The sequence below is a fragment of the Chamaea fasciata genome, unplaced genomic scaffold (genome assembly GCF_029207755.1).
Source record: "Chamaea fasciata isolate MVZ Bird 193981 ecotype frontalis unplaced genomic scaffold, bChaFas1.0.hap1 SCAF_24, whole genome shotgun sequence".
NCBI lineage: Eukaryota > Metazoa > Chordata > Aves > Passeriformes > Sylviidae > Chamaea > Chamaea fasciata.
Window position 1 is genome coordinate 791760 of NW_027094109.1, and position 21656 is coordinate 813415.

At 48.6% G+C, this 21656-nt stretch overlaps 1 protein-coding gene across 1 annotated transcript; it reads left to right on the plus strand.

Annotated features, from left to right (window-relative positions):
* Positions 1 to 1226: 1226 nt before the first annotated feature.
* Positions 1227 to 21018, plus strand: KCNJ1 (potassium inwardly rectifying channel subfamily J member 1). Its single transcript, XM_066203378.1, has 4 exons — positions 1227 to 1295; positions 1506 to 1609; positions 3383 to 3453; positions 16148 to 21018. The coding sequence occupies exon 4, from the start codon at positions 16167 to 16169 to the stop codon at positions 17280 to 17282; it is 1116 nt and encodes a 371-aa protein (XP_066059475.1). The 5' UTR covers positions 1227 to 1295; positions 1506 to 1609; positions 3383 to 3453; positions 16148 to 16166; the 3' UTR covers positions 17283 to 21018.
* The last annotated feature ends 638 nt before the right edge of the window (positions 21019 to 21656 follow it).

Sequence of the window (21656 nt, forward strand, 5' to 3'; positions counted from 1 at the left end):
TACGGAGCTATTAAAACGAAGGGGTGTCTAATAACAGAGTTAATTCCTTGTTCCAGTGCTTTTGTCCTTGAAGTGCTGTGGGGCAAACCCTACCTCCCTGAGCCACAAAGCTCCTCTGAGCAGACCTGGCGCTGCTCAAGTGTTAAAAAACTTTTTTTGAGCGTACAAATCCTGTTCCCAGGTTCCTCAAGCCTTGGAGGATCCCATTTCCAGCTGTCCTTGGTGGTGGCCAGAGGCACTGGGTGCTTGTTGCTCTATCCCCAAGGGAAGAGCAGCTTCCAGGCTGTGGGTTGTTGAGGGAAGAACCCATTCATTTACAGTAGGGCCTCCAAAACTCAGGAATACAACACGCCTCAGCGATCCTCTGCTTATGGAGAGGGATGGGCACCTCTACAAAGCAGTGCAGCCTTGGACACCTGTCTGAGAGAGAGGAGATGCCTCCTGAGCATGGGGGCAACCAGAACTGCCTTTATCAGACACCTCCTTTCTGTGTGTCTGCAGGTGAGTGGGATGATCCCAGGCCTTGGTCCCTCAGGATGCAGAGGACTGAGAACTACGAAAGACGGACAATTCTTTAAGCTCCAAGGTGACAGCAGTGCAGAGAGAGAGACAGCAGCCTCAGTGAGGTCACTCCTGCAGCCCCTCAGCAGTGGGGTCACTCCTGCAGCCTCAGTGAGGTCACTCCTGCAGCCCCTCAGCAGTGGGGTCACTCCTGCAGCCTCAGTGAGGTCACTCCTGCAGCCCCTCAGCAGTGGGGTCACTCCTGCAGCCTCAGTGAGGTCACTCCTGCAGCCCCTCAGCAGTGGGGTCACTCCTGCAGCCTCAGTGAGGTCACTCCTGCAGCCCCTCAGCAGTGGGGTCACTCCTGCAGCCTCAGTGAGGTCACTCCTGCAGCCCCTCAGCAGTGGGGTCACTCCTGCAGCCTCAGTGAGGTCACTCCTGCAGCCCCTCAGCAGTGGGGTCACTCCTGCAGCCTCAGTGAGGTCACTCCTGCAGCCCCTCAGCAGTGGGGTCACTCCTGCAGCCTCAGTGAGATCAGCCCTGCATCACCCCCTCTGCAAAGGGCTCAGATGGACTCAGGGGTTCAGCTCAGATCTGGGGGGCAAGTTAGATCAGGAGTTTGGGCAAGGACACAGCCAGCTCAAAGAGCACAGCCCCATTAGATCAGGCTGCAGAGGGATCTGCAGCATATGGGGAGCATCAGGAGGCACCTGGTTCTTGCCCAAACCATCTCCCCATGCAAAGGAAGGGCTCACAGGTGGCCAAGGCACTTGTGCTGCTCCTGTGCTGGCGAGGTGGGACATGAGCTGCTGCTCTGGCAGCCGAGCTCTTCTGCTGACTTTCCATCCATCCTGCAGCCCATTCCCCTGCCTTCCACATGCCCCGTACAGATGAGGCCCAGCATTAATGAGCCATTGCATACAGATGAGCTGGCAGCCAGTCTGAGCTGCCACAGCCACACATAAAAGCCAAGGAGGGCCTTGGGCTCTCTTCCTTCGATGCAGGAGCTGCTGGACCCAAGTTCCGTGGAAGTTCCCTGGTCTGGGGGACACGGGCAGCTCCTCTCCCATCTCCCTTCTGCAGGCACCTGCACTGGGTAAGACACAAGGTAAGGGGCTATGTTCTACTGTTCTCCCCCCTATTTCCCTAGAGACTGTCCCGTCTGTCTCCTTGCGCAAATTTGCCATGTCAGGACTACAGCAGGGGAACCCAAAAACCCCTTTTGTTTTGTGGAATAGCATGTGTGAATTCTAGTCTGCTTTGTCACTGGCTCACCTCGCCTTGGGCAGTCCTTTGCCAGTTCTCTGCCTCCATCTCTGCTCCCACTAAGCAGCTACTGAGGAAAACACTGCCAAGAAAATCTCTGCATCTGCTGGAGTCACCTCAGATACTGAGTGCAGATGATGGCAATTCAGGCGTTGCTCCTCTCTGGGGATGCTGAGTGGATTTCTGACAGTGACTTGGGGCTAGAAGGGCCTTAAACCTCAGCTCTGTGAAAAGCTGGGGTGGGATAAGCTGGTACAAGCTTAGAGCACTTAGATTTGTGTGGGAACTGCCAGCATTGCCGTCCAGCCCTGTGTTAGCAGCAACCACCTGGGCTTCAGAGTGACTTAAGTAACTTCAGAGTAACTGAAGGGCTAATTAAGTGTCTGAAAGTTAATGAGCATCAGCTCAGGGTTCCCACAGCCCTACCTGAACTGGGAGGTGTTTCAGTTCCCCAGAACCAACAGCTCAGAGCAGAAGTTCCCCCAGCTCAGCTGCAGGAGATGCTCAGAGCTCCAGGAACAAGGTTCTCAAAACTTCTAAAGTTAAAAAAAGTAACTGCCCTTAAATTCTCTTCCATTTTGGGCATGACAATGTGTAGTGCGTGGTTCACTTCCTTAATCTCACAGTCAACTGCTTTTCTCAACCCCTAGAAACATCAGCAGGGAAAGAGAAAAATCTACATATGTGTTAGTAATAAATTTAAAAATCAGGGCATACCACTTAAGGGTTGACTTGTCAGAAAATGGTAATTAAAAGTGTTCCAGCTGACAGTGCTGCTTTAATGAATTATTAGTAATGTTCTCAGAGAACATTTGATGAAAGCCACCATAAGAGCTCTTGCTTAAACAAACCAATTTTCTGCATCATGCAACTTCAGTGCACAAGAGGGGGAAAATCTCCCTTATAGAATTACAAAAATAACCAGGTAATGGTTTGAATGATCATGAAGGAACAAGTGGCCATTTGTACTTGGCCTGTATTTCCTATCCCACAGCATTTTCCATAGGTACTTACCTGACAGCTGCCACTCTTGAGTTAAACTCTGTCCCAAAAGCCCAAAGAGGTGCAGTGTAAGGGCTTCTCACAGTTACAGGTGTTCTCCACGGGCAGTATTCCTGAGACAGGGACAGAGCTGTGATCCCTGCTCACAGCTGGGGCTGCTGGATCCCACCAGGCAGCTGGACAAGGCAACACCGAGCACGAGTGAGGAGCTGGAGGTGGATGCAGAGGGCATGGAACTCTGGGGCTTTTAGGACTTTAGGACTCTTTGAGTACCTAAATCAATTGTCCAGTGGCTCTTTGTGTCTTTTACTGCTTGGCATCTATTACAGCTCCTGCAGGAGGTCCTTAATTCCAGACAGAACCAAGGTTGGCAAGGAGACATTGAGGGGAGAGCATGTGGAGACTTGGAAACACAGCCCCGCTTAGTGGGAGCCATGTGTGGAGTGGGAAAGGATGAGGACAAAGGGCACTAAGCCTTAATCATGGATTTGTGTTTGGCTGTGAAGGAGGTGGTGGTGGGAGGTGGGGGAAACAGGGAAAATGCCTCATTTCCTTGCCATGGGATTCTTGATGGGTTCCAGCTCCATCCAGATTAGTTGTTTGTCCTTGACAGGAGAAATGTAAGAGTGCAGCTCTGGGAATTCACCTGTCTGGCAGAAGACCCGTGGACCCACCCCTGCACTGGTGAGCAGCACATCCTGGGGAACTGCAGGGTTCGTGCAGGGGTGGTGGTGGGAAGGGCACTTCCCAAGAGGAGTTCAGAGTCCAGAGGGCTGTTGTGGGTTCAGCAGCTCACCTCAGCCCCCTTGTGACCAAGGCACATCCCTAAATCTCTGGATTACGGCAGGAATGAGGGAAGTTTGACTCAGGAATGGAACTTCCCCAGCCCAGCCAGGCTGCCCCAGGAGTGCCCGCTGTGTGTTCCCTGGGCACGCAATCCCAAAGCTGCACCAGCACCACACACCCTTCCTGGACCGCAGCTCAGCCTGCCCGCCGAGAAAAGGAGCTTTAGAGCTCAGTTCCAGTGCTCTGGGTGCCCCCAGAGACCTTCAGGAGTCCTGTCCCCAGAGCAGGAGCTGGGAGCAGCACGGGGCTGATGAGGGCACACCCTCACTGCTGAGCCTTACTCAGGTAAGAAGGGTTTGTTCTCTTCTTGCTTTCACCGGTGTGGTGGCTTGAAATAGCTTGGTTTTTGTTGAGGAGGAAAGCAGGGCTGGGATGTGGGAACCTGCTTCCTCTGCAGCATTCCATGAGAAAGGCAAGGGAATTTAACTTGGCTCAGGCTTTAATAAACTCTCCCAACCACTTTCTATGCTGTGGGCAGAACTTGTGCACAGAGGAGCCCAGAATGGGTAACAAGCAGCCAGGTACTGCTTGAAGCCCTTGGAATGCCCGTCCCAAAGGGAAAACCAGACAGTGATAGAAGTGCCATGTACATCACAGGGCAGAGCTGCTGCCACCTGAATGGCCGCCCTGTGTGCGGATGTTTGTTAACGTGGAGAGGAGTCCATCTCACTTCCCTTTTTTTTTTGTTTAAATTTGGGGGCTGTGTCTAATCTTGTCACCCTGGGTGAGAGGATACGCCCTGAAGAACAGCTCCTTCAGCCCTCAGACATAAACTGCAGCTCTGGTGCCTCTCTTAAATGAGCTGCCTGGACTCTTCAAACATTTGAAAGGGTAAAGTGAGGTGAGAGTAAATCCTTCATGGGTTTTACACCACTTTAGCAGGACTCTGAAAAGCTCAAATAACATCCCGAGGTTTGCTGCATAATTGAATCCTGCATAAAGTGACACAACTGATACAAGATTTTTAAAAGCTCATTAATGGCTGAGGTCAGCACTTCAGTTTTGGAAGCAATTTAGTCCCGGGTTCAACTTAGAACAACTGAGTTGTTCTTAGACTTTGAACAACGAATTAAGTCTCAGGTTCAACTTCATAACAGAAGAAGAAACTTAAAATAGGAATCTTGGTACCTAGCAGTGCTTGTCTAGCTGATGATCCAGGGAAGTTTGAAGCAATTCACTTTGAAATGCCAGTTTCTGAGAACTGAGAGGAATTCTGAGGCACCGGAGTTGCTTGAATGAGTTCCCTCAGGTTGGTGGAATGAATCAGCAGCATAGAAAATTCCATCAGGATTTAAGATCCTAAATGAGTGGGAAAGATGTGAGATGCCTGGACAGGTTAAGCTGTTTTTCCCTGGAAATGAAACAGTGGGATATACGTGAAGGAAGTCCAAGAGGTCAACATTGCTCTCACTTTTCTGTCTGGTTCTGTCTGGAACATAAGGACCTCTTGCAGGAACTGCACTAGGTGCTGAGCAATAAGAGACAGAAAGAACCACCCGGCACTTGGTGATGGTGTAATTTAAATACAAAGCATTGCACAGTGTGGGAGCTCATCGTAAATCTAAACTTAAGACTTTAATTTGCAAAAGGATCCACAAATCAGCTTTATATTTGTCCCCCTCCAAAAGCCATTCTGTATTCCCTCTGTTTCACTCCTTGCTGAGAATATTGAGATATTATACACACAGAACTTTTTTCCCTTCACAGATAATAAACAGGTGCCTGCCAATATAACAATGGGGTATCTCCTATTGAGACTCTCCTAAAATCTGTGCTCCATCCCAACACTGACTACCGCAAGCTGATGCTGTTATCAGACCACAGCTCCACACTCAAGAGGTTTCAAAACTTTGCAGTCATTGAATTTTTCCACCCAACTCCCTCGTTCCTCTTCCGTCTTACGAGCTGATGGGGAAACAGGCACAAAGAGGAGAATATTTTTCCCGTAGTACACAAAAAAAAAAAAAAAAAAAAAAAAGTGGAAAGTTGGGAATTCAGCTCAGCTATTTGGACTCTGGGTAATGCTTTATCACTTGACTGCACTTCCTAGGTCCTGCAGCCGAAAACCATTTGATTAGGACAGATTAGTTTGGTTTTGGGTTAAGGCAGAATCTGCTCCCCAAGTTTACTCCTTGCTGCGAAATAGCAAGGAATGAATGTACTGAATGCTGGTCTCTGACCTTGGTAATAAGTTGATTTAATTGGATTTGATTTTTCAAATGTAACATCTCAAGTCAGCCATAAACTCTGGAATTAGCATAGCACATCTCGGCACAGGAGAGATTTTCAAGCGGCAGAAGGAGATGAAGTCCGTGCCCAATGAATTTCAAATTACACTGAGGATGAACTCAGCCATATGCATGTCAAACCCAAATTGTGCAGGCTCTGAGTGCAGCAGGCAGCACAGTTATTAATGGCTTACATTTGCTATTAGGAATGCAAAGTAGCTGCTTTGCACCCAGTTTGTTCTGACGTCTCCTCACATCAATGACCCATGTGACGGGTCAATAATTCACTCCGCGCACTCTGCAAGCCAAGAATGTCTTGCAAGTCAATTACACTCATAGAAATAATTAGGAGCACAAAAGTAACTGTAGGATTGGGATAGAAAGAGCCTTGCTGGTGAAATATTACATATCCCAGGCAAAGCAGAGTGTTCCTGCCTTTAGATCTGCAGCTCGTGCTCCCCAGCACCTTCCAAGGGCACTGAGCATGCCCCTGAGAGCAGGAAATGGCCTGAAAAGAGGCAATTTTCAGTGCCAGTATTTCCGGGAGTAATCGGGTTCCCGTGTAACTAAAAGCTATTTTCTTTCTGCTGGAGATGTATAAAAAAGTAGGACATTAGGCAAATAGCTGCCTGCTGAGATCTGATCCTCAAAATTGTTCCTGAAATTTGTTTAGCTTCCATGGCATTAAATTGTAATAAATCCCAGAAACATTTTAACCAATCTGCTGGGCACAAGCAGACTCTAATCCAGTTGGACAAAATCTGCTTTATCAGACCCTGTACCAGGTAAATGCCTTTACCAGCTCTGAGTTCAGCCGGGAGGTTCTGAAGTCAGGCTTCTCACAGCCTAAATCTTGGGCTGAGTCTAAAGGCCGGGGCAGGGGCTGCAGGTTGTGCTGTGCACCCCTGGAATTAGGGCTGTTATCCGCACCTTGGGGCAGGAGCCAGGGAGAGTTGAAAATTGCTGAGGTGAGGTTGGAATGGGACTAGATGTTGTTGAAAATCATGGGAATCAGGCCTCAGGGGCCAGGGGCAGGACAAAACCCATCAGTCCCAGTCTGGAGCACGTGTGGTGGACAGGGATCTTCCCCACCACTGGTGTCTGATCTGTGATTGTGCAGCCTGGGCTGCTTCAAGGTGGAGCATCAGCCTGTGCCAGCCTGCCAGGGCTGCACCTCAGGGGAGCAGGACCAGGGAGCAACAGGGGAGCAGGGAAAATCAACAGGTAGTGGCTGATGTGCTTCAGTGTCAGCTCAGCTGGTCACATGGGCAGACACTTAAAGGAATTCATAGGGCAGAAAACCTGTATAATCCAAAGGAAAGGTGCATATGTTCAGGAATGCAACGAATCCTTTCCCTTTTGAGCAATTCTGTGGGGTCACCAGAGGCCTCTTTGCTTCCTGGATGTACAGTGAGAATGAAGAGGTTGCATTCTCCCCCCCAGATGCTCCCATTCCCTGTGCGGCCACTGTGGCCCACCTGACTTTGACTGCAGATATCAGGGAGGGCCTTTATGCTTCTGAGGTAAAAACTGAGTTCAGAAGCTGAAGTGCAAAATGTCTGTTAATGGAGAGCAAGTCTGGAATGATGTTCCTTCCACCACATCTGCTGGGAAACTCCTGAAGGAGAGGCAGGACACATTCAGAGGAACTGAGCACATGATCATGAAGCACAGGGTGTGTTAACATTGCTGTCGAAGAGAAACTGATCCTACATACAGAAACTCAGGAAACAAGGACAACTTGATTGGAAAACAAAGGTAAATCCAAGGAACAGCAGAGCCAGGAACAGACAGAACAGTAGTAGAAGAACTATGAGTAGAAAAGCCCGGTGTTAACTACGTATTTGTGGGATTTACTATGAGAGTACTGTAATTTAATGAAGGGAACGAGAGGTGCTAAGTAATGAGCTGCACAGACCTCAGGCAGCCTTTAATCCCTGGCAAGTGAGGCAGGCAGAGCTGGAAAATGCTTCACACATAGTGCAGTGATGTAAATGATCCGAGGGAAGAGCTCCACACACACTTTGATCCTGAGAGAAAGCCTTCCCCACTTTGTTCTGTGTTTCCATGAAGAAAGGGATAAAATGTGAAAGAACTGCCTTCTGCGGGAAACAAATAACAACAAATTCTATTTATAGCACACCAGTGCTGGGGAAAGATCTCAGAATCCCTGACAGCCGTGCCCAGGGATTGCTGCAGATACTATTGAAGCAACTGTAGTACTCCGGCAGGGCAGGGCAGGGGGTGCTGGGCAGGAAAATAACACCTGGTGAAGCCTCAGCCTTAAAATAGCCTCACAGTTGCATGTAAAGTAGAGAAATGATTCTTATTTCCTTTGCAGACAGGGACCAGGAGTTAGAGATGGAAACATCTGAGCCCACAGAGTCAGGGCCCCAGCTCAACAACTGCTGTTTCCAGGCCAGTGAATCCTCCCATGAGCCATCCCAGGGGTCTGGGGAGTGCAGCTACCACCTATCACATCCTACTGCACATCTCCAAGTCTTTCCTCTCCAATCCTGCTGTCTGGGAAGTGCTCAGGGGCTGCCATTCCCAATGGAAACCCGGCAAAGCAGGGTTTGAGCCTGGCTTGTCCGGACCAGCGTGACAGAGCTCTCTGCTCTGCTCGGGTTATTGGCACCGAACCAGCACAGCACAGGTGGAGTTTGGCTAGTTTAGAAACCAAAGTCACCTTGATAAGCACCAAAGGCTGGGCTCCTGGAATTACAGCCTAAGGTGAGGACAGTGCTCCTCACATTCCAGGAAAATATTCCCTGGCTGACTGGCGTTTTCCCTGGTGCCGTAAGCAGGGGAGCGATGGCAGCAGAGCAATGATCCCCAGGGTGGCATTCACACCAGGGGCACCAGCAGCTTTTTGGGCTCTGCGTCCTAAAAACACAGAGCAGCTCTTTGCGCTGCAGTCCCACACAGGGCAGGGGTTTATTTGCCTTTCCCTTACCTTCCTCAGGCTCACACACAGGGAGTATCCCAAGAGCACATCAAATCCTGCCCCCAAGGATGCAGTTTGGTCGTGGCAGGGCCAGCCAGGCTCTTGGGTGAGTTCTGAGGTCCCCATTACCGTGTCTCTGGTCCAGAGCTGGAATTGGCTGCTCTCTGAACTACCATGGGGAGAGTTTCTGTCACTCAACGTTGGCTGTCTTGCTTTTGTCCTTGTGCAGAGCCCATAGAGGGGAGCTGCGATGCTCCTCCTGTGCCCTGAGTATGGAGAACCCTTCCCAACCCACTGAGTTCCCCGGTGCTGAGCTCTCTGGCCCCACCCCTAGAGCTGGGGCCTGTCTGGGGCAGAAGCACACCAATATCAGCTTGAATTCACTGGCACTTTGGAAAGAAAGCCGGTACAGGAACAGTGTTTTTATCTGACAGCTGAGTGCTGGGTGCTGAGGCGTCCTGACAGCAGAGCAAGGTTAGATCTGTCAGGGCTCACAGGTGGCTTTGCCTTGGCAAAGTCTGTCCCCTGCTGTGTCCCCAAGCCCAGAACCAGCTGCTTTTGGGCTCCTGCAGCAACTGGTGACACTTGACATTGCCAGCCTGGAGAAACAAAATGGGAGTTAATGATTCAACCCCTTAAATGCCTCAGCAAAGGACACCAAAATGGGGAATGTGCAGAATCGGCTCACATGACTCTGCCCATTTCCCCTGTGGCTTTTCGGGGGTGTTTATGCTGCATTTGCCTTCCAGCCCTCACTGCTGAGGGTTCACTGCATTCAGATCAATTCCACGTGTCCAGGTGAGAACCCATTTCCATCCCATTCCCTTCTCACACATTCACAGGGCAGTGCCTTCGTCTGGCAACACAGAACAGAAGTAACCACACAAAACCTGCCTTTCTCCATTAAGAAATTCAGCTAAAAGCAAAAGGCTTTATGTTCAAGGCTTCTCAGCCCAACAAAATCAATTCTCTTAAAGTAGAACACAAATCTAGTACAACACTGGGGGTGAGTTAAATCCCTATTTTTTTTTCCTCATGCAACCACAACATGTCACACACAACTCTGCTACAATGAGAATTATTTGTGGGGATTTTTTTGGCCAAATTAAAAATCCCAGAACATATCATTTTCTTGAGAATATCGTCTCTCCTAGACAGCAATTTCCTAATAAACCATGAATGGTTTCAGTGGAAACCTATTTGTCTGAAAATAGAAAATAGTTCTGTTGAGAAATCCTGCTGGAAAGACAGCTCAGCTCCCAGCTCTCTGTTGCCCAGAGGCAACATCCCAGCGTGTCTGCACCCTGAACTGGTGCCTGGGAATTCTCTGTCCCAGCAGAAGGTGCAGTGGGAGATTCAGTCCAAGCCATGGAATTAACCTGGCGCTGCAAAAATATCCAATAATGATGTTTTCTCTGGTGCCTCTGAAGTGGTTGTTGCTGAATGCTGGCAGACGGTTTTGTGCAGCCAGAGGTGTTTCCAAGGGCCACATTCCCAGGGGGATCATGGGCCAGGACAGGAGGAAATGCTGCTTCTGTTCCCCTACCAAACCCTTCCCAGTGTTTGTGTATGGGATGTGTCCTTTGCTCTCAGTCAGCTGAAGCCTTTAACTCTCCCCCAGCAAATTCAGCCCTGGATTAATTTATGTGCAGCACTAATTACAGTATTATTAATTGCTAACAATGACAGTAATGTCCTTATTGCTGTAAATCCTTTATTTATACGTCTGAGATAAATATTTTAACCTTTGAAGACCCCAAACACCCCTAAGCTTTCAGAAAACAAGATTTGCTTGAGTCCCAGTGCTGCAGTGCCTGTTCTTTCATCTATTCACCGGCCTCCGTTCCCATGAGGGAATTATTTCTTCCCCTCAGCTTTGTGGGAGGCACTGCAGCCCCTCCTTTCAAACCATGTGTACGGGGCACAACATTCCTGAGTGGAATTAGTGACTGTTTGTTATCACAGAAATATGATTGAGAGGTGGCCAAGGGGAACCCAAGTCACTCTGGAGCTGCTCAGGAGCAGCACATCAGGTGCCAAATCCTACAAAGCAGGTATGAAGCACAGTGAGGAGATCTCATCTAAGGCAGAGGGGCAGAACCCCAGGGCGGCACTTCTGAGGTGACTGAGCCCCTTGAGCAACCAGCTGCTGCTGTAGAGTCCCTACATCCCACAGATGTCAGAGCTGGCACGGTTCTGTTCCTAAAAGCCAGGACATGAGGAGGGGAAGGGAGGGGACAGTGCGTGTCCTGGTTATGTCCCTGCTGGGCTGGGGCAATCCTGCTTCATGCAGGTCCGAGACAGGAGGATGAAACCTCCGCCCTTGTCCCATCTAAGTGGGACAGTTTGGCACTTCAGGGATTTCTTCACACAGAGCTGTGTGCTCCCACAGAAATCTGAGGTGGGGGACACCTCTGCCAAGGATATTCCATTTTCCCAGTGGATATTATGGACTGATGCTCATCCCCCAGGCAGGCAGGTATCCCTCTGCCTCTCCTGCATGGAAAAGGGCATCTCAGGCACCTCACAGTAATTCTGTTGAGCAGGAGAGAGGGCAAGGCAGGGGATAAGATCCTTCGGGGTATCCACTTGAAATTCCACTTGGGCTTTAGGCAAATGCAGTCACTTGGGCTGGAGCTGTGACAAGACTCCAGCTTAGCACTGAGCCGGATGGAAGGATCACATTTCCCACATGGAACTGGCATTTCAGGCAGCACTCTGGAGGCACAGCCACAGTGCTCAGCGCTCCAAGCTGCTGCCAGGGATAAATATTCCATGGTGGCATTGCCAGGGCCAAGAAGGAACCTTGCCAGTGCCAGCAGGTCTGGTTCCTTGGCAGATGTGTTCCTCAGGAGGATGCTCAGAGAATGGTTCAAATCAGGTTCTGTACAGACAGATCCCAAGGCACACTGGCTGCTTTAGGGACCTTAGATTTTCTTCGCTTAGAATTGTTTCAGCTCTCTGTGACAGTCCTTGTTTCTGATTTTGGTACAAGCAACAAGACAGAATGGTGCAAGTGCTATCCTCTCCCAGCAGGCCCATTCCTGCTTCATCCCATCCCAAGAGGATCATTCCTGCTCTGCCCAGGGCAGCTGGCAAAGGGCAAATGAGCTCTCCTCCCCAAAGGGCTCAGTAGTGAAGCAGCCAGCAGATAATACACCATGAGAGTAAGTGTTAGAGTTTGCTATTCTAATAAAAATGGATTTGATAAGGTATTAGGAATTGGATATTTCCCATACTTTGTTCAGAGAAAGTTCAACAAAAAGAAAAATACAGGAAGGACTGAAAGAAGATCTGAATTTTGCAAAGAACTGAACAGGACTGAGAAAAAATAATCCTTTAACTCTGTATCCCCTTTCTTTTACCTAAGCTGCTTAGAACTTCCTCTGAATCCCTGACAAAGATGTATTTCTACAGCAGGCTGCAGGCTCAGGGAGCTGCTCTGTCTCCCCCTAATGATCCCTTTGTGCCAGCTTGGCTCCCACATCCACTGCTGCCAGGGAGGGAATGAGTGTGGAGCCACAGACACCAGAACTTCAGGGAAAGAGCAGGAGATGGAACCTTGTACCTGTCAGGCCCCCATCAAACATTCAACACCTTTTCCTTCCTTCCTTCCTTCCCCCTCTGATCTCCTCAAGAGCTGCACGTGGCTGGGATTAAAGCCAATTCCCCGGACTGAAATTTACCCAAGGAACAATTGAATGTTGTTATCCCCCACATCCAAAATTTTTCAAAACTGACCGGTCGAAAGGAAGTAAGAGCAAAGAGAAGTGTACTCAGTAACATTCCTGAGGGAGCAGAGGAACTCCATCTGCTCAGGAACTGCAAGGGTTGGTGTTATCCACTTGCAGGGCTGCAGAGAAGAGACAGAAACACAGGGACCAGCTCTCAGAAATTTGGGATGGAGGCAGTGGTTGGAAAGCTGAGAATGGAAACGTGAAAGTTTCTGCTTCCTCTTGTGATCACTGGGAAATACAAGACTGGGCCAGGGAACTGGGACCTCCTTGTTTTCACAGCTAACCTTGACAGGTCATGTTTATTCATGGAGTTTTTATTGGTGAATGTCCCCCTGTGCAGGAACTGGAGCAGTGCACCCTCTATAAACACTTCATGCCTGGGGACAGCAGCGCCTTCCCCAAATCCCACAGCACAGAATTCCACACTCCAGACAGACAGCAGTGCCCTGTTTATTTGGGCCCAACAGGAAACACATCCTGGTAAACATTAGCTAGGATGTAGTCGGCCACTTCGGCTGATTGGAATTAAAAGGCCTTTAATTGCTGTATTATATAACTTGCTTTATATAATCTTCTCCAGACAGTCGGTGCTATACTCACAGCATGCTTATCCAGGAGGGAATGTTTCTCCTGCTGAAGCAAATCAACACATTACAGCTGCGTGTGGGGGCAAGGGATTTGTTGAAAGGAGAATTCCTTTGTCATCCTGCCTGAGGAGAGGTGTAATTCTTCTGCCTCTTTGATCTGCTTGAGGGTAGCTTAAGCAGGGCTTGTAAAGGAGCCTCAGAAGAGGCCATGGATGATTTAAAGAGGCAGGAGAAGAATGGTGGAGCTGGGCACCTGTTTTCAAGGATCCAGGCTGAGCATCTTGTTCCCAGCTCTTCTGTGGTTGTTATCTGTTCAGTTCCAGGTCCAGATCCTCACTCAAATTCCAGGAGATTTCCAGTGGAGGCTGGATCAGTACTATGACAGTAATTTATCATGACCCCTGCTCAGAGGACATGGGCAGATTAGAAACCAAAATTCCTGCAGATTTCTCTCCTTCACACCTATTCCCTGAGGTTAGAAGCCCCTCTATGCCTAGGGAGCGCATGTGCAGCTCACAGTGTACAAGGTGAGGCATCCCAAAATTTCACCCTGCCATTCTGGTAAAGCCAATGTTCACATTCCTGCAGAAGAGGACAAAATGAACACAAGGGCCAGCTGAAGTTGGGTGCTTTCGCACAGTAAGTCTAAACCCCGGAAAATTTCTTGGAATAATGTGTTACACAGGAATATTTAATTTCTGCTCAAACTATGCATTAGCACGGACATATTGAAAGTGCGTCAGGAAAATAAAACTTAAGAATTGTTCAGGAAAGTGTGACCTCATTCCCCTTTCCTCCGATATGGGCTTAAAGTTTAACCTCTGTCAGCTCCATTTGCAACCAATAAATTCAACAGCAAAAGGGTGAAAAGGTACAGTACAAAGTGACCTTCATTTTTTTCTTTTATTGAGCAGGGGAGGAAGGCGATTCAGTCCAAGTGCACAAAGAAGGCAGCTGTAAGAGACATAGAAATAAGTTTATTCTTAGGGCTGCTGATACTAACAAGGGCATTAAATAATGGAGTTACTTCTGGCTTTACAAAATGTAATTAATTTGTACTTAGACTCCGTCCTTGATAGTTTAGTATTTTCTCTTTGCTACTGATTGACACATGTGAAGGTGTTTTCTGGTGCGTGTAACTGGGTCTGATGGGAGGATTTCTGCTTTAGCCAGCTGAGACATCAGGCAGCTTCTCTGAGTTAATATTACAGGGTAAAGGGACATTGCCAAACAGCAATTCTTGACTTCATAAAGCTGTCGGGGTTGCAAGGGGAGTCTCAGAGGGGGCACCTGGTCCTCTCCTGTGTCAGCTGTACAACTGGCACACATACTTCTCCAATGTTTAAATGGAAAAATTTCAGTGTTAAATGAGACAAATTTCAAAATAAACTCCCACTAGTGTCTAATGGCTCTCTTGGGATTATCCTAATTTTGGACATATGAAATTAGAGCTTAGGAGAGGTAAAGATGTCTTGCCACAAATACTTTTGCACATGAAATCAAGCAAAATTTGGGGAGTCCACTTGCCACGAATTTGAGCCCAAACATTATGCTGCTGACCAAAAGGAAGTCTGGGTGGGCTGGTGATAGGAGGCAGGGTTTGAGATAAGGGTGTAGCATCCTTAGCTTGCTCTAAAAAAGTCATTCCTAAGGCTTGTTTTGCTGTCCCTTCCTATTGGAAAGGTAAAGTAACAACAGAAACACAAAACCCTCAACATCTGATTCCAGGTGCACTCACAGGTTTTTCCAAAGGAAGCATCCCCATGGCAGCTGCAGGAACATCAAACCTGTGTGGCTGGGGATTCTCCTCCTCAGAGACCCAGCAGGTTCAGAACACCCCTGTGTGAGTCAGCACTGGGAATATTTTCCCCTCAAGTTCTCACCGTGTTCAGAAGCTGCAGCATTTTGCCCCAGGCAGGACACACGATCACAGCACAACAGCTCATTCAGCCACTCGAGAAGGATTTTGTTCAACAAAAGCTAAATAAAAAGGCACACATGGGTCGAGGCCGGGCTCTCTGTGCACTCTGGCAACCAAACACATTTTATGCTTCAAGGGTGATAGACTCAGAAATCAATTATTTCTAAGAACACCTAAGTTTTGGGTCAAAACCAGGCTCTAGGATGGTCCATGAACATCCCAGGCAGTGTCTGACTCTGCAGTGCATCAGCCTCTCCCCAAACCGGTGTGTCTGAGTAACTCCAAGACTGGGAATTTTTCAGATGTAGGTTGATCTGAATTCTAGTCTGAACACATGTGTAGCATTTTCTCCATCAATGACTCTTATTCCCCGCACCTCTTGTTAACATGGTCAGTCATAAAGGACAAAATAAGAGGGACAGAGAGCTACACTTTCCTTTAAAGGATCAGGTTCAGAAATCCATTCTTAGTCTTAGCATCACCTTTGTGGTGAGTAAACACCCAAATTCTCCTGCTGGAGTTTAATTTTTCTTTTGTTCTCACCTAATAATCCTGTTTGAGATGCTTGTGTGACTGCAGGGTCTGAATTTCACACCTCCAAACCTCGTCTCTAACCACACTAAAAATAACCGTGTGTCTGGCTTAATTATGCCTTCTGCATCTGCTCCCCTTTGTCCCTAAATTTGCTATCCACATTTCATCCAGGCTCTCCTAATGTCGAGATACACACAAAACTGCACCAGCAGACCAGGATTCATCTCCTAAAAGGCAGAAAGGTCTCCAAACTCGGCAGTTTCCCCCACACATGCCCACGATGGAGTTATTGCTGCTCCAGGCTTCACTTACACAGCTGTGCACAGGATGATATTAACACTTGACTGACTCAGTTTATTGAGCAAGCCTAAATGATTGTTTTTTTTGCTGGAATGCTCCTTAGGCAAGGAACTCTGAGTTTCCTCACCAGCTTTCTGGAACTCTTCCCCCCCAACTGTGGGAAAAAATGCAAATTACATAACTTTGTCCTAAACAAGCGTCTTGAGCCTGTGTCAGATTTTCCCCCTGGCCTGCAGGTGGAGATTAAACCCCACTGGTTGTTGTTTCTTGCCCTGCAGAGCCCTGTCAGCAGCGGGGATGTTCAGCTACCTCCGGGAACGCTTCACCAGCCACCTCCGGGAGCGCAGCCGGCGCCGGGCCAGGCTCGTCTCCAAGGATGGCAGGTGCAACATTGAGTTTGGCAACGTGGAACAGTCCAGATTTGTCTTCCTGATTGACATATGGACAACCATCCTGGACCTCAGGTGGAGGTACAAGATGACCATCTTCATCTCCGCCTTCCTGGGCAGCTGGTTCCTGTTCGGGCTGCTCTGGTACGTCGTGGCCTACATCCACAAAGACCTGCCCGAGTTCAACCCCTCCATCAACCACACCCCCTGCGTGGAGAACATCAACGGCCTCACCTCAGCCTTCCTCTTCTCCCTGGAGACCCAGGTGACCATCGGGTACGGCTTCAGGTGTGTCACAGAGCAGTGTGCCACTGCCATCTTCCTGCTCATCTTCCAGTCCATCCTGGGTGTCATCATCAATTCTTTCATGTGTGGGGCCATCCTGGCCAAGATCTCCAGGTCCAAAAACCGAGCCAAGACTATCACATTCAGCAAGAACGCTGTCATCAGCAAGCGTGGGGGGAAGCTCTGCCTCCTGATCCGTGTGGCCAACCTCCGCAAGAGCCTGCTGATCGGGAGCCACATCTATGGAAAGCTGCTGAAGACCACCATCACCCCCGAGGGGGAGACCATCATCCTGGACCAGGTCAACATCGAATTCATAGTGGATGCTGGCAACGAGAATCTCTTCTTCATCTCACCCCTCACCATTTACCACATCATAGACAAGAACAGTCCGTTCTTCCACATGGCCGCGGAAACCCTCCTGCAGCAGGACTTTGAGCTGGTGGTGTTTTTGGATGGCACCGTGGAGGCCACCAGTGCCACCTGCCAGGTGAGGACATCGTACATCCCCGAGGAGGTGCTCTGGGGGTACCGCTTCGCTCCCATCGTGTCCAAGACCAAAGAAGGGAAATATAGAGTGGACTTCCAGAACTTCAGCAAGACAGTGGCCGTGGAGACTCCCCACTGTGCCTTCTGCCTCTACAATGAGAAGGAAGCCAAAACCAAGGAGAAGAAAGGTTATGACAATCCTGGCTTTGTCTTGTCTGAAGTCAATGAAACCAGCGACACAAAAATGTAGTGCCAGCTCTTCATGGGACTGAGTTTCCAGAGAGAATTAAATCTTGAGAGGATTAATAAATAACTCAGTAAAACAAAATAGAAACACATGTTTGGGTTTGCTCTAACCCAGCATTTGTTTTCTCAAAAGCCTCCAATCAAAGAGGAGCAGCATACCCGTGATCACTATTTAACTACACTATATATATGTCATAGAATTTATATTTTTGTATCTATGGGACATTTAACGAAGCTGCTATGTTGGAATGTCCAACTCAACAAAGTTTTCAGGGGCGTGCGAAGGTGTTAAAAAGCCTGAAAAGATGGAAAGAAATTTTAGGACGTTAAAGATACACAGCTGCTGGAAGGAGAACGTGAAAAGGTGAGACAGAAGGCAAAGCTAAAGAAACCTAAGAGACTTAGGAGCCAAAACATCAAAAAAAATTCTGGTTGCCAAAGTCTTCTATGAAAATAGACTCTCTGGCTCTGGAGCTTGAGCACCTTTAAGTGTTCTGAAACAATTCCTTCCCTCTTTCTTTGGGGCTGGTACAGATGCAGGACAGAGCAGTGAGGGGTGAGATAAGCTTAGGAAATAGAAAAGACAGAGTTTGGGCCAAGGTGCAGCATCTCCAACTCCAAAATGTGACTTCTCCTGTCTGAAAGCCTTTGACTCCTTTTAGGGGAAAAGAGTCAAATGGAAATGAAAACTGAAAAACCAAGGAGAAGCAGAGACCTATTCTGGGACAAAGGAAATTTTGCAGCTTATTCCCAACTGTCCCAGCCTTCAGCTGCTCTTCAGTGCCCCAGGAGCTGCCTGGGTGGGGAATAGGGAAACATTTAAAGACAACTCTCCAGAAAGGTGGGGAGGTGGAGAACACATTGATTCCTTCACACCTGGCAGAAAGCACTCCACTGGGAGAAGAGAGGAAATTCCCAGCTCTGGATGTATCCTCCCAAAAAATCCCCAACGCAAACAGAGATTATCTTCCCCTTTGAAGCACAAAGGTCTTGTTCAAACAAAAACAGAGCCCGGGAACCTCCTACCAACATTTGGCTTCAGATTTGGTTCCAAACTCTTCATCTCCCCAGAGCCAAATGTGCATCCCTACGGAAAACGGGTCCTGCCCAGTGGGAGCTGAGTAGCGCTGGACATTTTCTGGGGATGATTTTTGACATAAATATAGCAAGAAGTCTCAATACTTTTTTGGTTAAATTCTAGTTCCTTGCAGTCAGGTTTCCCCCCCTCCCAGTTCATTCTGTTACTGAGAGTTCTAGTGGCAGACCAAAGAGTTTTTGGGAACTCTTCCCAGTGATGTAACTCAGCTCATCAATTTTCAATGCTGTGGTAAAATGGAAATAGTGTTAAAAGCTGCTGGACTAAGTGGTTTTAAAAGAAGGGGGAATTCAGCAGGTCAGATGATGACAAGAGAAAGTTATGCTGCAAATGAGCACAGTGTGAGTATGGAAATCAAACTCTGGGAGCCAGGAGTGTTCAGGTCCCAGTCCCAGTGTAGTGTGAACTCCTCTCTTGGGTCAGAACAAATCACTTCACTCTGTATCTCCAATTTGCCATGCGTAACACGGGACATAAACACTGACATTGTACAGAGAGCAATGTTATGAACAATTATGTCACTAAAGCACTTTAAAAGCCAATTCTCATCTGTGTCAATCTTTCGTTAGTGCACCACTGTCTCACCCTTCTGCACCTCTTGATGGAAAGGTCAGCACACAAAGTTCTGCTCTCATCACACATCAGAGCTACCAAAAGTGGCTGCTCCAGGGCCAGAACTGTGAACAGAGAAGCAGGAGTAAGACCTTTGATGTAACTCACAGATACTGCCTGATATTTTAATTGTACAGGATTGCAACCTTGCAAACCAACAGTATAAAAAATACAGTCCCAATCACCGCAGCACCTTAGTGCCCCTCATATAACCAGCTTGGAAGGACAGTTTTGATCCCCCAAAACAAACATCAAGAAATCAGTGGCCATGTTCAGAAATCTTGGAGGGAGCAGGGAAGTGAAATGATGTGTCCAGAGTCCCAGACTGGTCTGAACCAAAGGGCTGCTCCATCCTTCCCGGGCTGCTGCTGCATTTCCTCCCGAGGCTTCCTGTACAGTTCCCTGGGTGTAATGCCCCCAGAAAGTGGCACTGTCAGTGCTCAAGGCTTACAAGCTACACCTCTTACTCCTGGGAGAAGAGATCATCAAGATGCCTTAAATAGCAGCAGAAAAAGTGTCTCCACTAGACAAAAATAGCAAGTCCAAGGGAACTCCATTTGAAAGGTCAAACCCAGCTGTGCAATGAGGAGCCAGGGAAGATTCCTGCTTTAAATACTGGTTTGGGATGTTAGTGCTAGTGGCAAAAAATAAGTCAAATGCTCTGCAGTGCCTGTCCAAGAGGTGGTGCACACCCTCCAAAGCTGAGAAGGTCCCTAAACAGTGCACTTCCAGGTACTGCTCTAGAAAACCTCCTCAAAATCCTAAATCTCAACATTCTTCCTGACCCAGCGATGGAACCTTTTGCCCTGTCTCTGCAGTGTGAGCATGAGGACGTGTTGTTCCGTTTCTAGAAGTATGAAGTGCTACCACAGCTCAAACAGGAGATGGCTGATCCCCCTGCAGGGCTGGTTGCCTGGTGTTCCCTCTCCTGACAGTCACACCTGCCTCGAAACCTGCAACACAAGGAAGCTGAACCAGGGCAAGGGTTACTGTGTTCTTTTGAGTATTTTGGTGTTACTGGAAGGGATCCAGGACCAGAGGAAATTCGAGGGGATGGATGCACAGCTGACAGAGCCATGGCTGAGCTATCAGGCTCTCTTAGAGCAGGATCATACTGGGAGCTGACTGGGAATCCCAGTGTGAGCCTCCTGCTGGTTGTCACCCCAGGGAGCTCTGCCAGCCCTGCAGCAGCAGCAGATAGAGCTGAGGCAGAGCCCAGCAGCAGCACAACTAGTGGAATTTCCTCTGGCTGTCCAGGGAGAGCTGTTTGTCACCCGGCAGATAAAGGCCCGGCTGGGAAGGAGGTTATCGGGGACAGGCCACTCGGGACACACTCCAGAGGAAAGCTATTTTGGGGGTTGTCACCCCTGCTGCCATTAAAAGAAACTTCAGTTAAGAGGATGAAAATAAACATAATCTTGCTGAGCAGAAGTGGCTGGAGGGAACCACAGAGCTGATACTGGAAGACAAAGGCTGGGTTCTTCACCCTGACAGGGCTTCTGTTCTCCAGCTCTGCTCAAGCCTTGCAGGTCCCTGCTCTCTCGGGGTGCCCGTCCTGCCTTTAGGCCTTCCCACAAACTGGGACACACCATGGAGCTGACAGCCTGCTCCATACCCTGCAAAGGTCTAAGGAGAAAGTCCTGCCCCTTTAGGAGAGCAAATCAGACCATTCCTGCTGGATTAAGGCCTAAAGGATTTCGCTGGGAAAGCCAAGCAGGCAAGCTTGGGAATAATGTCTCTGCAATAAACTTAATTTATCTTCTCGTTTCACAAACAACTTGTTTCTTCTACTGTATTTATTTTAAACATTCATTCAAGCTGTGCATAATATTTCAATCATTTTGAAATAGATTTACCCTCCTGCTGGCAAATGAATAAGGCATCCTGCTGACTGCTGGAGAAAGGGCCATGAATTAAAATAACTGCTTTTGGTAAACTGACATGTGCTGGTTTGCTGTCTGTCTGCACACATGCTCTTGGAGGAACTGGTGAAAAGACACCCCTAAATAATAATAACAACAATAATAATAACAAAAACCCCTGGCACTCTGTTCAGATCCTCCCATTGACTTGCACTGCTGGATCTGGATTGTGGCAGACCACTGCTCACAGGCTGCCAGCGAATGCCTGGATGGCTCCTGCCTGTGCACAATTCCCTGGAAACTCTGCTGCTCACCCACAAACGAGTCAGCAGTGACCAAAGACACAAGTGGCAGCAGCCGAGGTGTCCCATCCCCTTCCCTCTCCCCAGGCAAACTGAGGTGGTCCTACCTTTGGGAATTCCCCTGGGAGCAGCCAGGATTTCCACCTCATTTTTTCCCCCTAAAATCACCCTGCCTTGATCCATGGTCATGATGCTGGCCCAGCTCCTGCTCCCCACAGGAGCAGGGAGAAAACACAGAACCAGGCCAGGAATGTGAGTAGAGAAAGGGAAGCAGAGAAGGAAACTGTGCAAGTTCCTAAACCCTCTGGTGAATTCTCCTGCTGCAGCTCGGGGAACCTCTGTCACCACCATCACTGGCCCTAAATCAAATTTAACCCCGTGACAGCATCACTGGAACAAGCGTGAGGAAGGCTGAAGCTCTCTCCGTGGCTGCTCGAATACACAAAAGATAATTCCTGAGGCCAAGCTGACATTCCTGTGGTGGAAACATCTGCCTGGGGACACTT

Bases quoted from the DNA above. Each gene is read 5' to 3' on its own strand.
- KCNJ1 (XM_066203378.1), top strand. From the start codon at position 16,167: ATGTTCAGCTACCTCCGGGAACGCTTCACCAGCCACCTCCGGGAGCGC.